Source organism: Arvicanthis niloticus, chromosome 3, assembly GCF_011762505.2.
Source record: "Arvicanthis niloticus isolate mArvNil1 chromosome 3, mArvNil1.pat.X, whole genome shotgun sequence".
In the NCBI taxonomy this organism is placed as follows: Eukaryota; Metazoa; Chordata; class Mammalia; order Rodentia; family Muridae; genus Arvicanthis; species Arvicanthis niloticus.
Genome location: NC_047660.1, coordinates 111225391 through 111252040, shown reverse-complemented (window position 1 = coordinate 111252040; position 26650 = coordinate 111225391). Strand labels below are relative to the sequence as shown.

Here is a 26650-nt window from a genome sequence, read left to right as displayed (position 1 = left end):
TTGGGGGGATGGGAGAGGAGATAACATTGAAAGGTAAATAAATAAAATATCCAATTAAAAAAAAAAAAAAAAAACAGATGCCGGTCGGTGGTGGAGCACGCCTTTAATCCCAGCAATTGGGAGGCAGAGGCAGGCGGATTTCTGAGTTCGAGGCCAGCCTGGTCTATAGAGTGAGTTCCAGGACAGCCAGGGCCACACAGAGAAACCCTGTTTCGAAAAACCAACAAAACAAAACAAAACAAAACAAAACAAAAAAAGACCAGATAATGGGTCTGGCAATTGTAGTTGAGCAGTCGAGACTTTTTGTCAACAATTTGTTATGGGGATTTTGTATATCCTCAAGGACAAGGTATTGTGGAAGAGGTCCATGGAACTTTAAAATGATTGATGAGACATACTGTTGCTGAGACAAAGAATGATGCTGACCTGTGAGCTTGCTGAGTACTCTGACAAGGATGACTGGGGAGCTGTATTGGACATATGTTCCTGACCCACCTTTGCTTGACTATATCCCAGATGGGACAAGCTGCCTTGCCTCAAGTTTTTAGACCTTGTGGGATAGAGAATTGAAAAGAGAAATTATGTCTCTTGTATTCTTCTTAAAGATGACCAGCTATTAGGACTCAATCAAGTACTGGTCTAGAAATCAATCCGATACGGGAAATAACATTCTACTTTTGGAAGACTGGGTCTGGACTTTGTCAGAAACATATTTGGAAGCTAGCTGTAGCTCGCTATGATGTTAGGATAGCAAGAGATAATGTTGGAACAGGATCTGGATTTCAAACAAGGGTTAGTGCATGTTTTAAGGCTCTTTTAATTGTCAAGCTAAAATTGGTTTTGTCTCTTCTACAGCATTTATTGTAAGTTGCATTGACTGTATAATTTCCAATTATGTTAGTGTGTTGAAATCTGGCATGTCTGTTAAGGGGGTCTATCAACCAGCTTTTGTCTCACTGCTCTGAATATTAGAAAACCTTGATTCTCGGAAAACAGCTTGAAAGTGCTGGAAGAAGTGAGTTAGGTTTTAAGCAAGAGGGTAGCAGGCTTGGTTATTGCTGGTATAACAGCTTTAATTCTATTAATTGCTAGCACCACTGCTTCTGCAATAGCATTGACACAAGGAGTTAGGACAACTATTTTTGTTAACCATCTAGCAAAAAAAATGTTACTAATGTATTGTGTATACAAAAGGATCTATATAGGTACCTGGAACAACAAATGATACTCTATAACCCATTCAAACTATCTGAAGGAGGTTCAGGGTTCAAGAGTTAGGAGCCATCCCAAGTGTCATGACAAATATCATTGGAGTAGTGTTACTTTTGAAATTCACAATGATTGTCATTATAATTAGAAAAAGTTTAAAGACACCTGTAGGATATTTGGCATAATCCTAATACCTCTCTGGGTGGGTTAACTTTGTATAGTGAGATTATGAATTTAAAGAATGCTGCTCTGTTGACCTTTGATGCTACAGATAATGCCAATAAAATTATCCATGGCCTGAACTCAGTATTTTTATTTTGGACAAACCCCAGGAATGGCATATATAGCTTAATCAGTCTAGCCCTTCTTGTCCTGGGAATACTTTTATTCCTGCCCATTGTGTTAAAGCTTATCTTGAGCAACATCAACATGTTGACAGCCACAGTACATGGCGTAAACCTGAAAATGGACCCCCAGACAGAGTTATTAAATTAACAGGCTGTCAAGCCAAGGACAGGTAAGATTCTGTACAGAACCTTACCAACTTAAGACAGAAGTGTATTGCCTTTGATAATGCATATTCCATGACGGGTAAATAAGGCATTCTTGTCAGAACAACCTAAGACAGGCTCAGTTTTGTTAACGAAATAAAAAAGGGGGAGAGGTGGAGAGCCTTTGGTGCTACTTGGCAAGAAGCTGACATGGGCCAAGGACAAGGAAAGGGGCTGCTTGGCAGGAATATGACATTGGCCAAGGACAAGGAAGTAGGCTTTAAGCAGGAATCTGACATCAGACTAGAACAAAGAAGTAATTTCAGGTAGGAGTCTAAATCGTAGGCTACAACAAAGAAGTAATCTCAGGCAGGAATCTAAATATTAGGCCAGAACAAAGAAGTAATTTCAGACAGGAATCTAAATTTTAGGCTGGAACAAGGAGGTACGCTTCAGACATGAAAATGACCTTCAGCTAGGAAAGGGAAGTAGGCTCAGATACTTTGGTCATCCCGATAAGCCTTTAGAAACAGTGATCACGGGAGTTTTCACGTAACTGGGTTTAATGCCTTGCTTTTTCTTTGACTATTTGTGTTTATTGTATTGCTTGTTCCTTGACTATTTGCATCTATTGTATTGCTAGACCCTCAACCTAGAACTGACCTTAATACATGCATGTGATCAAAATGATATAAAAGCATAAAGGAAGAGGGGGTATAGGATAGGGGGCTCTAGGGAGGGGAAATGGGGAAAGGGGATGACATCTGTATTGTAAATAAATAAAATATCCACTAAAAATTAAATTCAAAAAAAAAAAAAAAAAAAAAAAAGGAAGCTCCCAGCCAGACTCCTCTGATGTTTCCCTTCGCTGCCAACCTTACATGTGTTATGATATGTATAGTGCTTGTCTTCAGAACAGCTGTATGAACACAGTATGATGTTGAAATGCCTTCTTTGGATTATCTGCTTGGATGCTCTGGCCATCCTATGAAGTAGGTTGCTTTATTGATGCCATCTAAAGTTTGACAAGACTGAGGATTGAAGAAAAGGAACAACTTGCACAAGATCTCAGTCGGCAAGTGTTGCATGACGAATTTAATAATTGTTCGCAGTCTGAATCCAGAGCTCAGCCACGCAGCCAGAATACCATTTCCGCTCACAGCGCAGGCCCCAGTGACGTTTTCTGTACAAAGCTTCAGAAGCCACAGTCTGTCTGCATCCTATCCATGGGTGGCTTAGGTGTCTGTATGTATCTGAAATTCAGTGTGTACAGAACTGGCTTCATTGTCCCTCTCCTAGCACTCTCCGCTTTCCAACGCCTCTCTCTCCTCTGTGCTGTTCTTTCCTATTTAAGAGAATGGCAGCTGATTGCTTGGGACTCATTTCTTTCTTCAACTTTCCATGTCTGATTGGTTTACCAAGTTGTATTAAATTTACCCCAAATCTGCTCCTTCCAGTTCAGGTTAATATAGTGTCTAATGGCATTGATTTTGGAGTCAAATGGATTTGAATCTAAATCCAGGCATTTCCTCTTACTGGCAGTCGAAATTGGCAGGTTGTGGTGTGCCATGTAAAACAAATACCCGCTTTTGATAAGCCTTCATTTGCTCATCTACAGAAGACAATGGCAGTAGATAATTTTGAGGGCTATTGCATAGTTTAACTGAGGTAATTTAACTGTGCTTGGCTTACTTAGTGCCTGGGCCTTTAGCTCTTAATAGCATTTCCCACCAGCATTGCTTATGCATGCTCCGTGCCTTCTGTTTCAGCCTGCCTTACTAAGACAGTCTGTGGCTAATTCCCTTCTTCCTGGTCTCAATCCTTTCAAACACTTGGCTCCCTCAGCAGCAAGTTTTGTGTTTCTTTTTCCTTTTTCAGCATTTCCTGGTTGATTATAAGAGTTGTGAAAAATACAGAGGAAGAGGTGCATAGAGTAAGGTGTTTAGAAATATTTTTAAATGTCTGTGTCTTCTAGTGAACCATGATCCAGGCCCCTTCAAGTTGTTGTTGTTTTTAATGAAATAATTAATTTATGTGTATGGGTTTTTTGCCTTCATGTGTGTCTTCATGTTTTTTGCCTTCACTACAAACATGCAGTGACCACAGAGGCCAAAAGAAGGTACTGGATCCCTCAGAAGCAAGGGACAGATAGATAGTTGTGCGCTACCTTGTGGGTGCTGGGAGTTAAACCTGGGTCCTCTGGAAGAGCAGCCAGTGCTCTTCACTACTGAGCCATCTCTCCAGCCCACTTTGAGATCTTATGGAAACTTCATTACATAGGCAAGATTGATGAGCGGCCGTCAGTGAGCAGGCTAACCTTTGGCCTCTCCCCTTCCTCAGAGGGAGTAGAGTGGAAATCAGCTTCCTAAGCTTGCCTTAGTCTTTCTAGTGATTCTTCCTGATTTCCTTGTCCTTAGCTACTCAGGGGCTGCCAGCCACTTACAGTGAGTTTCTAAAATTTTTATTACATTCTTTTTATTTATGTGTGTGTATGTGGGGGTGGGGGATGGGGTGGGTATGCCTGCACTGTGGCACAGGTAGTGGTCCAAGGACAGCCTGTGGGAGTTGGTTCTCTCCTAGGTCCTGGAGATGAAACTCAGGTTGTCAGGTTTGGTGGCAGGTGCTTTGTTCCCTGAGCCATCTCCCTAGCCTGAGTGATTTGTGCGTGCATGCGTGTGTGCGTGCGTGCGTGCGTGTATATATTTTTAAAGTAGGGTCACATCACTGCTTCTTAAAGTTCTTTAATGCAGTAATTCTTACTCCTCCCTCCCCTCCTTGTCTGTGATGGACTCATTCAGTATAAACACTAAGAACCCTCTCTCCAGATGAGTACCCTTACACTCCACATTTTGAATATGATTTCCTTAGTTCTATTCCCCAGCCTTGCTCTCAGTGGGCCCCTCTGCTTGCCACCTAAGATGGTGGGACTGTTATGCAAATGAGAAAGCCAGCAGCCAGACAGAAGTCTATGTACTCTTGCTATCTTGACAAAACCATTTGCTTTCCTCACCTCATCCCCTTCGATCGGTGTTTGACCCAGGGCTTCACACACGTGCTCCATCAGTGACTTGCATTGCATCCCCGGCAGTCCCTATGTTTCTACTCTCTAGCCCATCTTTCCAGCTGTGACCTGTGCTCCAGCTAACACAGCCACTTGCTAGTTGTGCATGGCGATTAGCACACTATCTTATCTGTTTGCATATTTATGTTACTTAGATATGTCTGAACTTGTTGGAAGTATTGATCGCCTATTAGTGTTTCCAAATTTAGGGTTTAGAATCTAGCTTAGTGGCTGATATATAAATGATCCTTGAACATTTTGCTAAGTTAATTACCAAATGTATACATATTTCTGAGAGTAAATGAAGAAGAAAGAAATTCCACACGGTCCCATCATTCAAATGTAGCACCATTGAGAGTGTGTGTCCATGTGGCTGCATGGGTATTGTCTGTTTTCTAGTGTTTAGAGTCCTATAGATAATCTGGTGATTATGTCATTGTTCCTTTCCACATCACAGAGATGTTATGAGCATTATAAGCAGAATTTCCAATACTATTATCAACCATTTAACCTTGAGACTATTAACCATATTAAAATTTTACTATATGCTTATTTCTGGGGCCGTTTTTACCTGCTGGAGACCAGGAACTGTAGTGTACATACTGTACACTTTTATCCTTCCTTCCCCCAAATCGTATTTTAGAGGGTTTAAGAACGTCTTCATGTGATTTTACTCTGTAGCTCCACAAAACTTAGTGTAGACACATTGTGTGTGTAATGCCTCTTTTTGTTCTTTTAAAAACAATTTTATTTTTTATTCTTTGAGAGTTTTGACTGTTATACCACTTGTTCTGATCATATGCAACCTCTTTCTCTCAGCTCTTCCTGGATACACCCCTCTTCCTCACCCGCCTAACTCTGTGACTTAAAAAAAATCTTAAAGACTAATTTGTGCTGCCCAAATGTGGGATATGTGCCCTTCCACTGGAGGGTGGTCAGTTAAACAGGCGCTGCACTCTTAGAGAAAACTGTATCTTTCTCCTCGAAGCTGACAGCCAGTTCGCTCTGTAACTAGGGGGTGGGACTGTGTGCCCAACTCCTCTCTAAGGCAGGATCTGGTCTGGCTTGAGCTTGCACAGGTTTTGTGTATGTTGTTCCAGCGCTGTGAGTTCATATGTACAGCTGTGTCCGGGACATGTTACCTCACAGTCACGAACCACCACAGACACTCCCTTTTTTATCATAATTTATTTTTTTATTTATATTACATCCCAATCACAGCCCCTCCCTCCTCTCCTTTCAGTCCTGCCCTTGCAAATCCCTCCCTATATTACCCCCTCCCCTTTTCCTCAGAGAAGAAGAAGTCCCCTGTGGGTACTACCCCACTCTGGGACATTTAGTCCCAGCAAGACTAAGCACCCCCTCTTTCACTGAGGCCCAATCAAGCAGTCTAGGTAGGGGAAGGGAATTCAATGGCAGGTAACAGAGTCAGAGACAGTCCCGATTCCAGTTATTAGGGGACCCACATAAAGAGCAAACTACACATCTGCTACAAATGTGTGTGTGTGTGGGGGGGGGCTGGGTCCAGCCTCTACATATTCTTTAATTGATGGGTCAGTCTCTGTGAACCTGCATGGGCATAGACACCTCTTACATACATTTTCCCCTCTTCACCAGTGATTCTTGAGCCTTAGGATGGGAGTCCTGTGTATAGTAAGAGCTGAATATTCTGTAGTCTCTTATTCTCTGCTCTTTGGCCAGTTGTGGGTCTGTGTCAGTCACTGTCTATTGAAAACAGAAGTTTCTTAGATGAGGTAGAGAGATCCATTGATCTGATGCAGAAAGGGATGTAGAAATCCAGGAGGGACATGTGTTCTTTAGTTTGGTCCAGGTCAATTGACTGGCTGGCCGGCCTCTCTCTCTCTCTCTCTCTCTCTCTCTCTCTCTCTCTCTCTCTCTCTCTCTCTCTCTCTCTCTATTATCCATCTATGTGTATACACCACATGTATTTCTTGTGTTTGTGGAAGCCAGAAGAGGGTATCAGATCCCTTGAAACTGGAACTGCAGACCCTGGTGAGCTTTCGTGTTGGTGATAGGAACCAAACCTGGGTCTTCTGCAAGAGCAGCACTTAACTACTGAGTCATCTCTCAGTGATGCTTCTTAATATTATATGCATTAATTTGTATTTTGGGAAGAGAATAGGTGATAAACTAATGGCACTTTTAATTGCAGTACTTTCCTTAGAGCAAATGGAAGCTCAGCCAAGTGATAACTTAATAAACTCTAAAGCCCAGATAATATCCTAAGATCAGATCACATGAATGTACCAGGAATATGTAAAAGGCTGAAACTAGGGCTGGCAAAATGGCTCAGGACATAAAAGCACTCACTGTGCATCCCCGATGACCCAAGTTAGATCTAGAATCCACAGTACAAGTACAGAGAGACCCAGCTGCCTCAGGTTGTTCTCTCACCTCTACGTGCAAGCTGTAGCATATCGGTGTCTGTACACTCACACACACACACCAATAATAATAATAATAATAATAATAATAATAATAATAATAATAATAATAATAATAATAATAATTTAAAATTTAAAATAAAAATCTACAAAAGTCTAAGTCTGGAAACCAGGTGCATTATGTCCCACATCTTCAGCTTGCTCCCTTCTTGTCTCTTGGAAGCTAACTGCGGAGCCTGGCTGTGGCTCGTTTTCGTACTTCTACATAGACTAGGGATTAGTCTTCCTTGGGACTGTATGCTTTCTTCCGTGCCTGCCATCAGCCTTTATGTACTAGCGCTCTTCTCCTAAGGGAAGGGCCGTGAGGACTTTGCTCTTGAGCTTTGTAGTCCTTGTCCTTCTGCCCTCTGCCCTCTCCACTTCTCAAAACAGCAGAGAATAGAAAGTCTTAGACACACAACATTTATTACCATGTGTCCTTGTAAGAGAAGGTTCATTATTGAATCCAGTCGCTGCCTTTTTAATTTTCACTTCATTTTAAAGATGCCCACTTCTGTGGACTCAGTGTCTGAAGGTAGGGGTTTGAGCAAAAAAAGCCAACACATTTTGAAATACTAGAATTGAAAATCTTTAATAGAGAGAACAGTGCCCGGCATGCACAAGATTATGAGTTTGAACCCAGCACTACCCCCAAGGTGAAGTGTTGTGTATATTTATTAGTTCTAGTTAGTTATACCACAATAATGTTTACTTATTTTAAACCATCATGTTATTTTTGATTTATTTAATTTCAGTTTGTCAATTAAAATAGATTATTTCTTGGTGTGTATGCATGTGTGTGCATGTGTATTCATGCTTCTGTATATATGCACATGTATGTGTAGAGGCCAGAGGGAGAACTTTTTCTGGCGACATCCATGTCTAAAAATTTTTTTCTTGAGATAGGATCTCTCACTGGCTTGGAACTCACCAAGTAGGCTAGGATAGCCAGTTCCAAGGATCCACCTATCTCTGCGTCCCAAACACTAGGGTTACAGCATACAGCATACCACCATCACTCACTGTCTGTCTCTGTCTGTCTGTCTGTCTGTCTGTCTCTCTTTCTCTCTCTCTCTCTCTCTCTCTCTCTCTCTCTCTCTCACACACACACACACACACACACACACACACACACGCTCTGTCCCACTCTGCTATGGGTTCTGAGAATTGAACTCTGGTCCTTCTGCTTGCAAGACAAGGTGCTTTACTGACTGAACTAATCTAAACTAAACCATAGTTAGGAATTTCTTAGCTACTAATTTCATTTGTTTCTCAACGGCTGCCCTTGGCCTACTATTTCTCTGGGAGAAAATTCTTCATATCTTTGTGTTTCTCCTTTAAGTACCTTAGCATCCCCATGTCTCTGAAACCAACATGTTAGGGAAGCCAGCCTGTTACTTGAGACAAGATATTTGACGGCCTTTCTTGGAGCCATCTTTTTGTTGGCACACAGATGCTTTTGAGCAGTGTTAGCACTGTACTCAAGTAAAACCAGAGGCACAGGAAAGCAGATTAAAAGGTTTGCTTTAAAAAAACATGTAAAACTTCAATTTTCTCATATTTACCTTGTGATTGTCTAGTAAGTTTTGACATGTTTAATTAGAAGCTTATAGAGATCTTACATAGATTGGTACAATGGAAAAGATGGGCTTTCAGACACAGTGCTCATCTGTGTACATGAAAAGCTATGACTCTGGATTCTGAGAGGGGGACCAGGAGGATGCCTGATGGACAGATGAATTTCTTAGTTAACATTCAGCTTCTGATGCAGCAGCTGCTGCTGACTTCTGTATTGCTGCAAAACAAAGCCCGCGTTACTCCAAGGCCTCCTGTCAGGGCCCCAAGGCAGAGAGAAGGTGCCCTCTCGCTGTTTGGATAGAGTGTCTAGCTGTTCTGTGTCTTTACTTTTGATGCTTTGAAGATAGTCCTATACTTTTCACATATAATATCTTAGCTATTGTATTTTTATTTTGTTATAAGGAGGAAACAGCTGTTTCTTTCCTTTCTAGTCATGAAGAGGGGCCCGCTGCTAAGAAATACAAGACTGAGAAAGAAGAAGGTCACATCAGCATCTCCAGCCTGGCAGAAGGGAATGTCACCAAGGTAAACTGAACTTTTCCAGTGTCCCTCTCTTCCCTTGAAGGAAGGCCAAGGCTTGGGCTCGATGAATCTGCTGACATACCACTCTATCTGGTCCTCTCTGTATATGAACCATACAGGCCCATCCCACAGTCTTCCTTTATTTCTAGAAGTAATTAATAATAGTGAATGACATCTAGAGTTATGTGTTGGATTATAGGAAGCAGATCTCTGAATAAGATGTAGACTACAGAATGCCTTCATTTACCATTTTCCATTGGGCCAAGATGATAGGGTTAAGTGGGGGATGGCTAATGATATGTCCAAATACACAAAATTGAAGTAAGTAGACCTTTCCTGTCTTCTAATGTAATGCTTCAGAGTCTGGAGAGATGGCTCTGATAGTTGAAAGCACCCAAGTTTTGTCCCTAGCACCCACATGGGCTGGTTCACAGCCTCTTGTATCTCCAGCTCCAGGGGATCTAACACTTGTACAGAGAATCTCTTATATACTGTGTGGAAGCATCACCTGTCAATAAAAAGCTGATGGCCTATTAGCTGAAGCAGGAACTAGAAGGTGGGACATTTGGCAGAGAGAGAGAGAGATAGGATTCAGGGAAAGAGTCAAGAGGGGGAGATTGTTCCTCGGACTGGAAGAAGATGGATGGATGAAAACGAGGAGAGATAACCAAGGAGAGAGCCATGTGGCAGACATAGACTAAAATAAATGGGTTATATAAGTTACAAGCTAGTCAGGGAACAAGCCCAAGCATTGTAATGAATAATTAACTCTCAGAGTTGTTATTCTGGGAACAAAGGGGCTGGGTAAAAAAGCTGGTGGGTACAAACAGCTCTGGCTTTCTCTGGTACCTGCACTCATGTGCACAAGCCCACACAGTTACACACATGTAATTTAAAAACAATAAAACAAACCTAAAAATGCAAACCACAAAAACCTCTTCAAAATAGAACCTGATTAGGACTTTCCAAATCAAATTCCCTTTGATACTGAGAGCTTCATCTGAAGAGAGGGTTTGGAACTTGAGTATGTTACTTTATACACAGTATTGTTTTGAGTAAACATATCTTAGCATTTTCCTGTTAGCAAAGTCAAACAGAAATGTCTTAGAAAAATTAAACATCTCAACAGTGGTTTGGATGCGGTGGGGCTCTTCTGGAGTGTTGAGAAGCCGAGATTTGGTGCTCTGACGACTCTCCTGTGCATGATTCCAAGCAAAGCTGGAACAGTGCACTTTCTTATAAAGTTTACCAACACTCACAGGACTCCTTTGTCTTCTCCTCTCAGAGCTAAGTGCTGCAGAGGCCGTGTTAGGGTCCAGATTAATTTGGATTAAAGACAGAGGTGTGATCAGAAAGTGTGACAGAGAGTTGCATTGCTTTATATGTGTATATATGATCTGTTTTTTTTAAAAAGGATATGTTCTATATGGACATATTTGTGTGTTCTACCAAAACTTCAATGTCAAAGGCCAGTAGCAGCACTCTCCCTGTCCCCCAACAAAAAAACCCAAACTCAAACAAGGAAACTGCAGTTTAGTAGGCCAAACATTTGGCTAATGTTGCTCATGCCGTCGTAAGGGGAAGCTTATTTAGTATGACTTCACACAACAGCGTCCTCCCTTTCCTAACTGGTTTAGGATCAGAATGTACAGGTGGGCTTTACCACAGAAAGCCTTCAAGCTGTGCTGGCTAGTGGCTTAGGTTGTAATACTTCTGACTCCTCTGGAGATAAAAGTCACCTTGAATGCTGAAAAATCAAGTGAAAAGAGTCAGGGCAACTGAGTAACTGCTTGGATTTTCTAGTTTTTTTTTTTTTTTCTAAATTGATGTTTCTGTATGAGTACATGTGTGCATACATACATATATGCATGCTACATGTAGAAATAAGACAACTTGGAGGAATTAGTTTTCTCTTTCTCTGCTGTCAATGCTCTGAGTTCAGTCTTGCCCACCCCCGAATCTTCTAGCTTTTAAGAAAGTCCTGGAAATCAAAATGATAGAAAGGCCTTCCTTTTTGTCTTTAAGAGTATACTTACTACATTAACCTGTCTATCTTGCTTGAGGGTTGATAGTTAGTTTTAACTGTCAACTTGACATAAGCTAGAGTCATCTGGGAGTTGAATTACACTGAGCAACTGTCTAGACCAGGTTGGCCCGTGGGCATGTCTGTGGGGCATTTTCTTGCTCGGATTAATCAGGCTGGGAAGACCTACCCACTGTAGGTGGCACCACACCCTAGGAAGGGGATTCTGCAGTTTAGAAGATTGGGCACTACCATGCACACATTCGTTCATTGCTCTCTTCCTGTTGATGGATATGGTATGAGCAAACCTCACGCTTCTTCCACTGTGACTTCTCTGCTGTGATGGACTGTAACCCAGAACTGTGAGTAAAATAAACCCTTTCTCCTGGAAGCTGTTTTTGTTGGTGTTTTACCACAGCGATGGGAATGGAATGAAGATGTAGGATATTGCCAAAAGCAAAGTGACCTGCAAGTGTGTGATCCATGGTCTGTTCTAGGTTGGAAGTGTGAATCCTGTTGAAAACTTCCGTGTTCTACTAAGACAGAAGATTGCCAGCTTTGAGGAAGGTAAGAGGCACGCTACTCACTTGGTGTTTAAGAGAAGGTACATAGTCTAATTGACTTAAGGTCTGGATTAGGAGCCGTGGTGCTGTGCTGCAGTGCTTTCTCAGCATTGGTCTTCTGGGCTGATCTGTGCCGCTTGCCAAGGCTTACTGAGTTGACTGTGTGGTGGGGGTGGTCAACACAGCACAGATCGGCCAAACAGAGATGAGACTACGGTGCCAGTCTCCCTATTCCAGAAGATTTGAATCAGAACTATGGAACTTTTATTTCCACCTCCTTGAAGTTTTTTGGTGTCCTATGAATGAGGTAGATTCCCACCTTTCTATCTTTTGAAATACGATTCTTGCCCCAAGCCTCATCTGTACAGTCTCAGAAGGATGTTGCTGCTGCTTGTAGGCTGGATTCTTCTCACTGGCTGTGTCCTGATCTTTCCTTAGCATATATACTGTTAACTCCAATCAGGTTGTGGCTAATGTCAAAACAGTTTACAGAGATGAATGAAAGCTCAGTGACCAGTGATGTTCATGTGATTGTGTTATTGTTCATGTAATTTACTTTTCGAAAGGCAGCAAATAGCAGTTAATAGCCTGTAGGTTTCTTTGTTTGTTTTATTTTCTCTTTTGTTTGTTTGTTTGTTTGTTTGTTTGAGACAGGGTTTTTCTGGGTAGTCCTGGCTGTTCTAGAACTTGATCTGTAGATCAGGCTGGCCTCAAATTCAGAGATCTGCCTGCCTGTGCCTCCCGAGTGCTGGGATTAAAGGTGTGTGTCACCATACCCAGCTGTTTTTATGGTCATTCTGGACATTCATTTTTGCTACCTAGAGTCAGTTTGTTTATGAGTTGCCTTATTTATGTGTGTTTATCTTCATGTATACATAGAAATCTCTCTTCCAACATGGCAGCTTTTTAGTGCAAAACTGAATCTTAAGTATCACTAATCCCGAGCACAGGGCTGTAGTCTGGGGTCTAACAAGACAACTGGACTTGCTATGTTACTGTCCAAAGACAAGCATGATGCACTAAGCCTCAGAAGCACCAACAGTCACCAGGTGAGATCCCATTGACAGGCACACCAGAGGCCAAGTGCATGATCATTTCCTGAGAATGACCAGCCTGGGGTCTGATGATCTGAGGGCAGAAGGGGTCTGTGTATCTTCTATATTTGACAGAAGGAAGAGGCTTTCATTTTGTTAAGTATTACTATATAGAAAAAAGCCTTTGAGTTTTAAGACAAAAGAAAACTTCATCTAAACTGGTCCTGGTGGCTAATGCCTTTAATTCCATCAATTGGAGGCAAATGGATCTCTGAGCTTGAGGCCAGCCTGTTCTACAGAGCTAGTTCCAGGACAGCCAAGGCTACACACACAAACAAACAAAATCCCCCCCCCCCCCCCAAAAAAAAACAAAGACTAAACACCCCTTCATCTAAACAGAAGGATATCTAGAAATCTGGGCATAGTTTCGGGAGGAGTGGCAGAACAGCACCTCAGACGTCATCTGTCACTGGGTGTGGATCCCAGGGTTTGGCAGGCAGAGGCAGGAAGATTGCCCTCTCCCATCTCCTTTTTTTTTTCTCTCTCTCTCTCTCTCATGAATTGACATCATCAGTAGGGAAGGGATGTTTAGAATGACTGTGTTTGGAAGTGCAGATTTTGTGTTTGGAGGCCTGATAAATCAGATGACCATGTTGTCAGTCGTGTGTGTGTGTCTGCGTGTGTGTCTGTGTGTGTCTGTGTGTGTAGGTTTTTTGTCTTCTTGTTTTTTTTTTGTTTTGTTTTGTTTTTTGTTTTTTCTTAAGACAGGGTCTTGGTGTGTAATCTTCTGTGGCCTAGAATTCACTCTGTAGACCAGGTTGGCCTCTAACTCACTGAGATCCACCTGCCTCTATCTCACAAGTGCCTGTACTAAAAGGAGTGAGCCAACACTTCTGGCATGTTTATTATATCTTTAGAGAAAGATTTAAATCTTAGCTTTTAATTGCTTATTGTCTGGTCAGTCAGTTTCCAGTGTTCTCCTCTGGAAGTGGCTAGTCTTCCAGATTCCTGTGGGATGGTCTCTTTAGGAACTAAATAGAGCTATGATCACAACTGTGTGGTACCTCCTAGTTATTTGGTGTCTACTGTGTAGGGAACATTGGGCTAGCACTTTATCCTAGTACTCCCTATGCTAGTATATCTGGTACAGCAATCCTGCAGTCACATAGAGAAAATGTTAGAACTTTATAGGGGTGTTTAAGAGGGTTTTTTTATTCAGGAAACACTTGGGTGGGTGTTAAGAGCAGAAAATGAGTCCTTGTCCCTAGGCTTGGTCATCAGTCATTGCTAAGGCTTCAGATGAAGGGAAATGCATAGCTGTTTAGAAGGTAGACATCCTGGTTAAAAGCACTGACTGCTCTTCCAGAGGTCCTGAGTTCAATTCCCAGCAACCACATGGTATCAGTCTGTAATGGGATTCCTGTAGTGTTTGAAGACAGCTACAGTGTATTCACATACATTAAACAAACAAACAAATAAATAAATACGTTAAAAAAAAAAAAGAAGGTAGCAATCCCAGGGCTGGTCTTAGAGAGGAGGGGTGATAAGAGGTGAGAGGAACGGAAAGTGAGTAGATTAACCTATGGGCACTTCTGTGGTTTTCACCACTGATTCTCATGTGATAGCCATAAAACCCCGATGGTCGAAACTGTGGCTAGCACTGCAGGGTTTATGTGCTATACTGGGTGACAGTGGTGAAGGGGGAAGTTGGTGTCTGGAATTACTTCCACCAAGGCAGAGGTGTTCTCAGAGTACAGGAGACCAAAGTTTGATGAGAACATGAGACAGAATGTTCCAGAGAATTTCTTCCATCTTAGGAAAACATGGTTCCCCTGAGCCACAACAATAGGGGTTTGAATCAGTCTTAGGCATTAACAAGGCAAACAGACCACATGGCATATAGGTTATAAGAGAGAGGTATGGTTATATCCATTTTGCTGATGAAAAACAATGTTAGGTTGGAAGAGATGGACCTCTCAAAAAAATCACGCAGGGATGTGAACACAAGCCTTATTCACATACTGAATTTTTCTATTTTGCCACATTGTTTCCCTGTTTTCCTAACAACCTCTCTTCCTACGTTTAATTTTAAAAATTGCATTTATTTTGTGCATGTGCGTGTGCGTGTGTGTGTGTGTGTGTGTGTGTATGTGTGTGCGCGCACCAGAAGACAGCTTGTAGCAGTTGTTTTTCTCTTTCTGTCATGTGGGTCTCCAGAATCCAACTCAGGTCGTCAGGCTTGGCAGCAAGCAGCTTAACCCACTAAGCTATTTCGGTGACCCTCTTCCTACTTTCTACATATCTAAAACCATACATCTGTGACGGGCCTTTTGATCACAATGTTCTTTTACTTTGGATGTGACACTCCCAGTGTTGTGACAGTGAATGTCCTTCGTACTTCCACCTAGGGTGTGGTGAATCACAGCTCCCCAGGCTGTCCCCAGACTAGACCTGCCCAGATTGTTAACTAGGTCTTTGTGACTCCCACTTGGCTCCTCTTTCACACACACTACTCTTGCTTCCTACTTTAAAAGTTTTGTCTGCTCATCTCTTGATTGCTTTTATTCTTCTGCTTGAGTATCTCTCTCCTGAGGCTCTTGGTGATCCAAGACTTGCATGTCCTTGCCTACAAAAGTGTACTCTCCAGATTGAAGCACCCTCCCTAGTAGTGACCTGCTTTACTCTGCAAGAGACCTCTGTCTGGGCAAAGAGAGGAGGAAGTCCTTTTTGTTTTTTAATTGATTGGATAAAAGTTTAACTAACAGTAGATTGTTGATAATATTACTTAGGTAGTACTGACCATATCACTGGCTAAAATGTGGGAGTCCTTCCTTTCTGTCCTGCCTACTTGCAGCATAGGTCCACCGAGACTGTGGTCATGCCATCTCCTGATGTTAGCTGTCCACAGTAGCAGCTACACATTTCCTTGTCTCCTTGTTTTCAGTACGAAGATGATGATTCATGTTCTAATTGTGTTGGCAGGTAGGAGACAGAGACTCTTGGCTTCTGGGCCTTCTGGGAGCTGTGGTTAATGCTTTCTCAGGTAGCTTTCTAGTGAGTCCGTTCTTCACTGTTCCCCCTGCCACTCTGTCACCACAGTTTTAAAATGGAGAAGTTGTTCAACCATGACCACATACATAATAGCATCCTTCAGTTGTGAAAGTCAGCCCATTTCCCTGTTCATTCATGCTGTTCCTAAGGGGGCTGCTATCATCTATGGTTTATTACCTCTGAGGCTCCTCAAATCAAATCTTTCTACTTGTTTGAATGTCTTCCTCAACCCAGCCATTAAGGGGGTCTACTGAAGGATACCACAGATTTCTAATACCTTCTCTACTTTACTTAAAAAGAATGCTGACGTGTTCTAAGGGTAGACAGCAAGGCAGAGGAGAAAGAATAGCTACACAACTTTAGTTATGTCCCCAGATTCCACGTGACTGAGATATGTCTGAATTGTTAAATTCCACCTATAGACTATGAATATGGGATGTTAGATGGAAGATGTAGGCTCTTCCTGTCAGAAAAGATGGACATGTGGAGACAGCTAATAGGCTGGAATGCAACTTATTTAATAATGAGATGACTTTCTCATTCCTGGATCTAGCTTTTGCCACATAGATTACAGGATCCGTTTTATATTAGGCTTCTGTGTAGTGACAGGAACTGGAACTCCAATCCACCAAATTGAATTTTCATGAACATGACTGGCTTAAAAAAGTATCATGGCATCCCAGGTAGAAATGGTACAGATCCTGTCCTCTGCTGTTTGTTTGACACTGGCTTTATGTGTAAGTGAAGAGTGATGCACCGTGCCCTGATAGAAGACACTCAGTTTGCTCTGTAGCTTCCAAACTTTTCTCAATACCCTCCCAACCACATTTCCTTAAGTTTCTTAAGATCAGATCTCATCCCCAGGTCTCTGTGTCCCCCTTCCTCACCACCTTCTTTGTATATTTTCCTTAAAAAACATTCTCTTAAATTTAAGAGATGTTTCCTAAAATTAATTTTTCCCAAGTTTTTCTGGCACTAGGTAAAATATGCTGTAATCAAGTGGTAATGAAATTATATTATCCATCAAGGCTTAGTAGATGCATTTTTCCATTCTGTTTTTGTGTGCTATTGCTTTGTTTCATTTTCACAGAAACTTATGTTATTTTTAGGCCATGAGTCAATTCTGAGCTAAGGATCTTTGAGCCTTGTAATCAGTCTCTCTCTCTCTCTCTCTCTCTCTCTCTCTCTCTCTCTCTGTCTCTCTCTCTCTTTCTCCCCTTTTTGTAGTTTGTCCCGATACATATAATTTTGAGTATGAATTAGATAATCTTTCAGAGTTTTGTGCAGATAAAGATTATAGATTATCTTGTCAACTTAAAAAAGTGCTGCTAAATATCTTAAACATCTTAAAAGAAAGATACTAAATATAGTGGTTACTTGTAAACATCTTTAGATCCATAATTTTTTTAAAGCTTGATATACTTTCTTAGTCCTTCCCCAGAATAGCTCTGATGCATGTAGTCGTAAGGGAGAGAATACACAATTGCCATTCTTGGGGTTAGACTATAATTTATATTTTTTATTAAATATTTTTACTTGCTTCTTTTTTGATGTGACTTAAATTGTTTAGTCTCAGAACTTGAGGCTCAGGCTTATTTCATGCATCATTTATCAGGACATGTCATCTTACTTGAACAAAAAGACTATTTGGAATCCTGAAGGATTTGCAGAAGAGGTGTGTTACTATTTGACACGGTAATTACACATCAGTGGCCCTTGGAGTCATCTTCCACTTGGGTGGACTGAGGCCCAGAACAATCTGGATGGCTTCCCACATATTACTGCAAATGTGTAAAAGACACTGTATCTAGTTCCAGAGAGTCAATTCATGGCCTTCATAACTTTAATTGGCACACAACACTGCCCTGAAGTACACATTTTAGTGTAATAAAACTTATCAGCCAAATAATTAAAATGAAATGTGAACTAAAGATGAAAAGAGAAACTAGAAATGGCGTTGTACGGAAACTGGAGACTACCATGTACACGTTAACTATCATGAGAGTGTTTGCAGGACCTCAAACAATGGCTTAGTTGCTTAGGTGCCTGCCATGCAGCATGAGGACCAGAGCTCAGATTCTTAGCTCTCACGTACAATAGCCAGGCATGGTTGTGTATGCTCGTAACTCCCTGGGGAGGAGAGTCAGGTGATGCTTGGAGTTCATTGGCTAGTTAGCCTGACCAAATTGGTGAGCTTCAGGTTCTGTGAGAGGAGGGCTGACAAGATGGTTCACTGGGTAAATGTACTTACTGTGTAAACCTGATGGACTGAGTTTGATCTCTGGAACCCATAAAAGTAGGGGGGAACCCCCCCCCTCACACATACACACACACACACACACATACACTATCTCTCTCATTCATTCTCATTCACTCTTTCTCATAATGTTAATAAATTTTAAAAAATAAGGGGTAAAACGAAGAAGACATTTTAATGTTGACCTCTGGTCTGTCTCTACATATTAGTACGCACACATGCGCGTGCACGCGCACACACATGCATGCACGCCTGTGGAGAAATCCTGCTAGTTAAAGTTGAAGTTTACCGTGACCATATAGCTCCACATTCCATGACCGCATTCTGAGCTGGACACAAAATTACCAGCAGAGCTTCCCCTTCTCTGACCTTGTGTTGGGAGCCTGACCTCCCACACCCTCTACCTGGGGAAGGTTGAATAGACCTTGGCAGACCTACAAGTTTAACTCTGCACTTCCACGGAACCCACCCAGCCAAGTACCTGCTAGAATGCCTCTCCATACAAATGAGGCATTCCCAGAATTCTAAGCTGTAACCAATGATTTCCATTCACCTCGAAAACTCCTTCCCATTCTTCAAGATCCATATATACCCCTGGTTCACTCTGAATAAAGTATATGTGTACAAGCCCACCCCAAAATAAGGGTATTCACACAAGCTAAGATTGTCTCAGAAAGCTGTTTCATTGAAGACCGTTGGAGAAGGCTTTCCTTTAAAAGAGCTGTAATACTAATACCCCTGGAGAAGGTCTCTGGATACCCTGAGAGGAAGAAAGTGGAGGATGAGGAACCATAGCTGGACCCCAACATGGGTCCACACTCCCACCCAGGAACATGTATGCACACATACTCCCCATATATAAATGTTTGTTTGTGTGTGTGTACATTGTGTATGTCTGAGTGCATTTTCATATTTTAGCAACTCTCTTAAAGGGCTTCTTCTACCCATTTCTTCTCGGCTTCTAAAATTCTTAGATTAGTTCCTGCTACTCTGTGGATAAGAAAAATTTCTTAAGTATAGTGTATAGCTCTTGGAGAATATGGCCTGGCTGTCCCTTAAGAAATAGAGACACCTGTAAGCCTAAAAAGGAACATGTACATGTGATGCCTGCGTTTAGAGCGAGCACTTAGCTTTCTATTGAGAGTATTACAAGAAGTTCCTATGTAACATACCACAGCAATCCTGTCTTTGGTGGTTTTGTTTTCCCATGCAATGCCATAAAGAGGCTTGCTTGAAACTTCATGGATAAGTCCTCCTCATCCTGCCCCCCACCCCACCCCCACCCCGCTGCCATCAATGAAAAAGACACCTTTTCCTTTGGCTGAAAGTGTAAATTTCTTTGAGATCTATTTTTATGTGTATGTATATTTTGCATGCATGTATATCTGTGCATCATGAATATATAGCATCTGTGAAGGGCCTGACAGAAGAAGGCATTAGATCCTCCGAAACTGGAGTTACAGGAATTGGTGAGCTGCCACATGGGTGCTGGGAATTAATTGTAGGTCCTCTGGAAGAGCAATCAGTGCTTTTAACACTTGAGCCTTTTCCAGTTTTCAAAGTGTAGAACTTTGCCTTCCCTGCATCTGATAATTAGAAGAGGCCAGAATCCGTTCAGATATTTCCTTCCACATACGAAACCACCAGCTTGCATTGGTGACTTCTGCCATCAAGGAGACAGGACACAACATTCATAGGTGGGCTCTGTGGAAACGCAGAGTTTGTAGGTACTTAGGAGGAAAGGCATGTCATTCAGCTTGCTGCCAGAGTACGTACTTGCACACAATCCGATTTATAAGGCAGAAGGCAGTGAAGTGCTTACTCATGGCAGTTTGGTTTTCCCCACTCCACTGTCTATAGATTCTGGGTCTTCTTTGCATGGTAGATCATTGTCATGCGGACTGTTGTGCTTGGCCCTTGAATTGGACTGTCTTAAAGATTGCTTCTCAGGCCCAGCTGGTTGAAAAAGAAAACTGATTTCAGATTGTGCTGATGTGCAAACTGCTTTAATCAATGACTTAAAGTGACTGCTAGTGGCAAACAACAGACGCTCTTAACCAATTAAGATGTTTAGGAAAGGATGTTAGACTTTTGTTAAAATGGGCACTAATCAGCTGAAATGTGTTGAGAGGAGCTGAGAAGCAGCTTGGAGTCTCGCTTAAATGTAATAAAAGCGGTCCTCGTCTTTCAGATTGCAAGCCCAAGGCCAAAAATACGCTGACGCAGGAAGAGGTGGCAAGTGTGATCCTACAGTCAGTCCTCTTGGGGCCATGCATAGGACTTGAAACTAAAAATGCCACATGCTTGCTTTTTGGGCCAGCAGTGGGAAAGGAGTTTGATTCGGGTACAGGAGAGTTTAGCAGAGATTAGGAATGGTGTCAGCAGAGATGGCTGTAGAAATGAGCTTCTGTTGGACAAGAGCCATTCTTCCTGGAGAACTATGTTCTGTCATTTCCTGTAGAGTTTTGTGTACACTGGGGCTGGTTCTCCAGCTGAGCATCAGTGGCTGTTCATAGTAGAAAGGTGTAATGTTTCCTCACCGAGGTGGGGCTCCGGAAGTCTCCTATGCAGCTTGTAGTCACTGTTGGTACCAGCTTTCTACAGCTTTTTTGAAGGAAATGTTTGTGCTATGAAGTCTCTCTGTAAGTGTGTTTTATGGGAGCATTTACAATTTCACAGAGCTTTACTGTCACTCTGCAATCCAGTGGAAAAAATGTTTTCTTTCCCCCAGAAACTCGTGTCTGCCTGGAGTCAGTTCTTGCTTCACATCATACTGTGAGCAAATAATTTCAGTCTCAAGCAAAGTGCTTTTTCTAGAAAAATCTAATGGAATCGTTCAATGCAGTCTTTTGTGTCCAGCTTTTGACTGATCATGTTTTTGAGGTTGTCTTCATTGGAGTGTATAGCAGGCCTTGGTCCCTGCATTTCAGCAGACTGCTTATTCCTTGGCAGCACAAGTACAGAACCTTACCTTTTACCTGCTTACTTCTTCAGTAATACCAGCTTGTCTTTATCCACTTACCAGATGGACACGCGTATTGTTTGAGGTAGTGCTGCTCTAACATTTGTATGCAAGGGTGGTTTGTGTGTGTTTAACTTTCTGGAAAAAATGCATTATTATTATTGTTACTAATTTATATGTGTATGTGTGTTTGTTTAGATGTGTGTGTGTGTGCATGTTCGTGTGCATGTCTGTGCACGTGTGCACGTATGCTTGTGTACTTACCTCACGTCCTGTATGGAGGTCAAAGGAAGCTGTTCTTTTTCTTCCACAGTGGGTTCCAGGGATTGGACCCAAGTTATCAGGCACCCAGAGAGCTGTCTCTCTGATGCCATTTTAACTTTTCAGAAGCAGCCACACTCTTAAAAAGAAGCCTATCATACTATCCCCACCTGCAACAGTGTTTCTGTTTCTTTAGAGATTTGGTAACCGATGTTATCTTCTGTTTCAGAATTTCATTATGATTTTAATGTGTAGCTGTAAACTATTTGTATATATATATATATATATTTTTTTTTTTTTTTTGATGAATTGACATTCCAAGTTTTTGATGACTTTTAACCGGTTTATCTTATTGAAATGCAGAGATATGTATGTTCTGGTCAAGTTACTTATCAAATATGATTTACAAGTATGTTGTCTGTGACTTACCTTTCTAAAAACTTGCCCTTGATTATGTAAATGTGTGTATGTTGTATATATGTATATGCCACATGTGTGTGGAAGCCAGAAGATTGCTTTGGATCCTGGAGCAGGAGTTACAAGAAGTTGTGAGCCACCTGATGAGACTGAACTTGGGCTCTGTGGAAGAGCTGTATGTTCAGAGCAGGCTTTCAGGTCAGGTCCATCTCAGATTCTCCAGGTCCTATGTCCTAAGGGCCTGGTATCTTCCTCCAGGCACTTACTTTCAACCAAGGGCCATGTCAATATTTATCTTGGTTTTGAATTGTAGGCTTCTCACTGGTTTGGAGCTCAGTTCAGAGATGCACTGGTCTCTGCCTCACTCCCTCCGGCTGGGATCACAGGACATCCTTCCTGGCCTTTCACGTGGATTCTGGGCCTCACACTCAGGCTCACACAGCACACACTTTATCAGCTTCTATTAAGCTGTTTGCCCAGCTCCTAAAACCTTACATTGGCCTTACAGCTAAACATTCAATCTAAGCAGTTCTTCAGCTGTACATCATAAATTGTTGTGAGCTTATCTTTTTAGCATTTTCCGGTATCTTTCATGATTTTATTTTGACCCCCTAGGTTATTTTAAAATGTTTGTTTTATTTGTTTGGTTTTGCCTTTTGAATCAGGGTCTCATTATGTAGTTCAGGCTGCCCTGGAACCTACTATAAACTGTGCACCAGTCTGGCCTTGAACTCATTTCTTTTTCCCTCAGCTTCCCAGGTTCTGGGATTATAGACATGTGCCACCATGCCAAGCAATAAATGTATTTTGAATTTTTCAGATATTGAGAACTTTCCAACTCACTGTTGACTTTGAATTGAATTCTGTCATGATTAAAAAGCATCAGGAATAGTGTTGGGCCCTTTTCTGAGACCTTTTATGGCTTACCATGTAGTTTCCTCTAACATGTTCCCTGTGGCCTGTCAGGGAATGTGCATTCTGCTGCCCTTAGCTGAAAGGTTCTGGGAGTGTTAGTTTGGCTGATGATTTGTTCTGATGCATGTCTTTGTTGATTTTCTGTCTAGTGCTATTCTGTGATGTGCTGGGTATTGAAAGTTATTCATCTCAAGAGCTTTTGAGCTAGTGAGACCTTTGTAATCTTTGTCACTTACTAAGAGACAGAAGTGAATTTCTACATGGCACCAAAACAAAACAAAACCTGGTCACAGAGTGTTATAGTTTTAGAACAATGAACTCAGATACATTTGTTGCAAGGTTATACTTGTTTTTAGAACCCTCTACCTCTCAAAAAGAATTTGTTCATCTTGTTAAAAGGTTACTCTAGGTAGAAACTATTAGATTTCAGAATTTCTTGTAGCAAAAAGGCCATTCCTTGTGAGAAACAAACAGAATTTTGATGGCAGTAGATACTGTATAATGTGTCAGGTCTTAGACCAATGTTTAATTGTCAAAATTATTGGTTTGTTACTCCGTTCATCTGTGTTTCTTTTATGCCAGTTTTATTAAGCTCATGTTTATTCTGTTCAATTATTTATCTTATGTACTGAAAAGACTATACATATGGAATAATTTAGGATGCATTATTTCATAATTTGCTCCATTTCTTTTCAATATATTTAAAAATGTTTATTAAAATTTTTTTACGTACGTGTGTGTGTGTGTGTGTGTGTGTGTGTGTGTTTGTGTGAATGCCATGTGTGGTAAAGTAGGTATCTGCAGAGACCAGGAAAGAGGGTCAGATCCTGGAGCTGGAGTTATAGACACTTGTGAGCTGCTGTATGGGTGCTGGGAGTTGAACCTGGGTCATCTGGAAGAGTAATCAGTGCTCTTAACCATTGAGCCCTCTTTCTAGCACCCTAAAATCGATTTTTGAAGAATTGGAGATGGTTCATAACCATCTGTAACTGTAGTTCCAGAGTGTCCTCACTGTCTTCTGACTTTTTTTGAGTATGAAGAAGAGACAAGACAAGGTGCACATACATATAGAAGGCAAATAGCTTACACACACACACACACAAACACACAAACAGAAAAGACAACCAAAAATTAGTTTTTGAATTTATACTTAAAAGTGAAAATTGAACATATTAATGAGTTAGTATGATACGTTAAACATTTAAAAAATGACTTAAAATTTTATTTGTGTAAATATTTTGCCTGCATGTGTGTTAGAAAATACATATGGAATAATGTAGGATGCATTACAACAAGTATGCCTGGTACCTGAGGAGGTCAGAAGAGGGTGTTGGGCTCCCTGGTTTGGAGTTATAGATAGTTGTAAGACAGTCTAGACTTAGTTGTGAAAGGTTGGTATGTCTATGGAGGATTATTTTGATTATGTTAACTAGGTGGAAAGACTTGCCCACTGTAATGGAATGGTAGCACCATTCCATTCTGGACTATGTTAGCATAGACAAATCTAGCTAAAGATAAAAATACATTCATTAATTTATTCCTTTCTGCCCTTGAGCATGGATGTGTAGTGTGACTTACTACTTAAAGTTCTTGTAGCCTTGACTTCCACACTGAAGAATTGTAACCTGATTTGTGAGCAAAATAAGTCTTCCCCCCCACCCACCAAGTTGCTTTTGCCAGGGTAATTTATCACAGCAACAGGAAAAGAAACAAAGGTAGTGTGTCTACATATAATTACGATCATATTGGACATTTCTCAAACCCCTGTATTTCCATATAGTTTCTTACATAGCGTATTCTTTGTGCATTTTCTCAATCCATTGAACTTCATTGAACCTGTTTCCATTTATGTAAAATTAAAAAGAGTTCTAGACTGTCTCTTTCCTTAAATGAATAGCAAGCACCAAATATACAGTGTGTTATTTTACATTAAAGGAACTCCAAGAAAGCACCTTTATTCCATGAGGTTTTAGAGGATCAAACCAGTGAGACTTGGATCATTTGTTCATGGACTTAGCAAAGCCAAGTCATAGATAGTTAACAACTAAAATACTTTGCATGGCCTATAGTGTTTAGTACTTAGTAGTTTCCTAGCGCTCTTGGAGCAGGGTAGGACAAATTGAGTGCCTTAAAGCAACAGAAGCTTGTTTCAAATTCACGGCCTGTTTTTCTTTAATTGTTGTTGTGAATGCATGTGAGTATATAAATACAACCTGTTTGGACTGTATACTGTTACTTATGCATGTTTTTAGGGCTGATCATTTGCTATTGGATAACTAGTTATATGTTTTTCCTGGGGGAAGATTTTAGGAGACATAATCTCACAGCCAACTTTCTGTTCCTCTGGATCTTACAGTCTTTCTGCCCCCTCTTCAGGAATGATCCCTGAGCCTTAGGTATAGGAGTTGTAGATGTATTCTTGGATACTTACATGCTGTAAATAAAGTATTGATCAATTAAAAAAAACAAAAAACCAAAATAGATCTCACCATTGGAGACTTGAAGGAGACTTGAAGCCTGAAACCAAATACTTGGTTTCTTTTGAGGACTTGAGGGGAATATGTTTAGTGGTTCTTGTGTAGCTTTTGGTGACACCTGACTGTGCTTGATGTTCTCAGCTTATGATATATTACTGCAGTCTCTGCTTCCTTCTAATATGGAATTCGTCCTATATATTTGTGTCTAAATTTGCTATTGCTTAGTGACCTCATCTTAATTATGTCTCCAAGGGTCTCATTCCAAGTAGAGTCACATTGTCAGGTTCTAAAATGGACATGAATTTTGGGAGAAATCTATCTAGCTGACTGCAGTATTGTAAAGGGAGATTATCCACAATGATAGGACGGGGTCTTCTGTAGTAAGCTATTCTGTGCTAGTCTGTGAAGGGTCGGAGAACTCACTGTTGTGGAAGGAAGAGTCCAGTGAGTGCTCATTGTGTTTGCAGGCAGGAACAACATGCTCCTCTAAAGCAGAATGTGCGAGGCTCCCCTTCAGGAAAGCCAGTATGGTTCCTGGAGGACAGAAGGAGAAGAGATCAGAGTAGTAGCTGGGCAGGTATCATAGAGATCTGGATCTTCAGGAAACCACTGACGGTGATAAGCAGGAGGGATCTGACTGACTGTGTCTTATCCCTCTGTGAGAGAGGTAGACGTGATGGAGGCAGGTGATTGGAAGGTTACTAGGTTAAATTGTCATGGTGCGGGGAGGGGGGAGGCAGAGGTGAGGAAGCAAAGATCAGTGAGAAGAAGTCAGGTCCTTGATGTGGTTTGAAAGTACAGTTGGCAGTTTAGCTGATCAGGTCTGGAAGAGGGAAGGAGATGAAGGGCGACTCCCAAGAAGGAATTGCCATGAGAATGGAGTGGCATGTTAAGTTGGTTACCAGATCTGGACATAAATACTCCTGGGGGAAGTGACCACAGAATCGATCTATAAAGACATGAGACTGAATGTGGTCCTTCAGCAGGGGAGGAGTGCAGGGAAGATGTTATGTAGTAGAGGGAAGGAAGCTGTATGAGTCCAGGTGCAGGTGAACAACAGGTTGAGGAAGTGCCCAAAGGTCGATCGTAAAGGTTGGGTAAGAGGGCCCCCCAAAAGTACCCTGAGTGTCCTTTTCTAATATTCGTAGAGTTAGTGGCACCTCCCCCAAATATCTTGTTGTTATTTTTGTGCCTTTACTGTCTGACCACTTCTGAGTCACTTTTAAGTTTCCTTTATGTCTAAATTCATTCTCTCACGGCTCTCTTTCCATCCTAACTACCACTGTGCTATCCCAAGCCGTCATTATCTTACCACTGGTCAGATCCAGCATCCTCTATTAGTTATCTATAAAGTCCTTATCTTCATTCTAGCCCATGCATTTGTA

At 41.4% G+C, this 26650-nt stretch overlaps 1 protein-coding gene across 3 annotated transcripts in view; it reads left to right on the top strand.

The window, feature by feature from the left end:
• Xrcc5 (X-ray repair cross complementing 5) overlaps positions 1-26650 on the top strand; it is a 96384-nt gene that overhangs the window by 43096 nt on the left and 26638 nt on the right. For all 3 annotated transcript variants that reach the window (XM_034498568.2, XM_076931709.1, XM_076931708.1), the window contains 2 exons: positions 9215-9308; positions 11826-11895. In XM_034498568.2, the coding sequence (XP_034354459.1) occupies positions 9215-9308; positions 11826-11895 (164 nt within the window). The remainder of the gene's footprint in view (positions 1-9214; positions 9309-11825; positions 11896-26650) is intronic.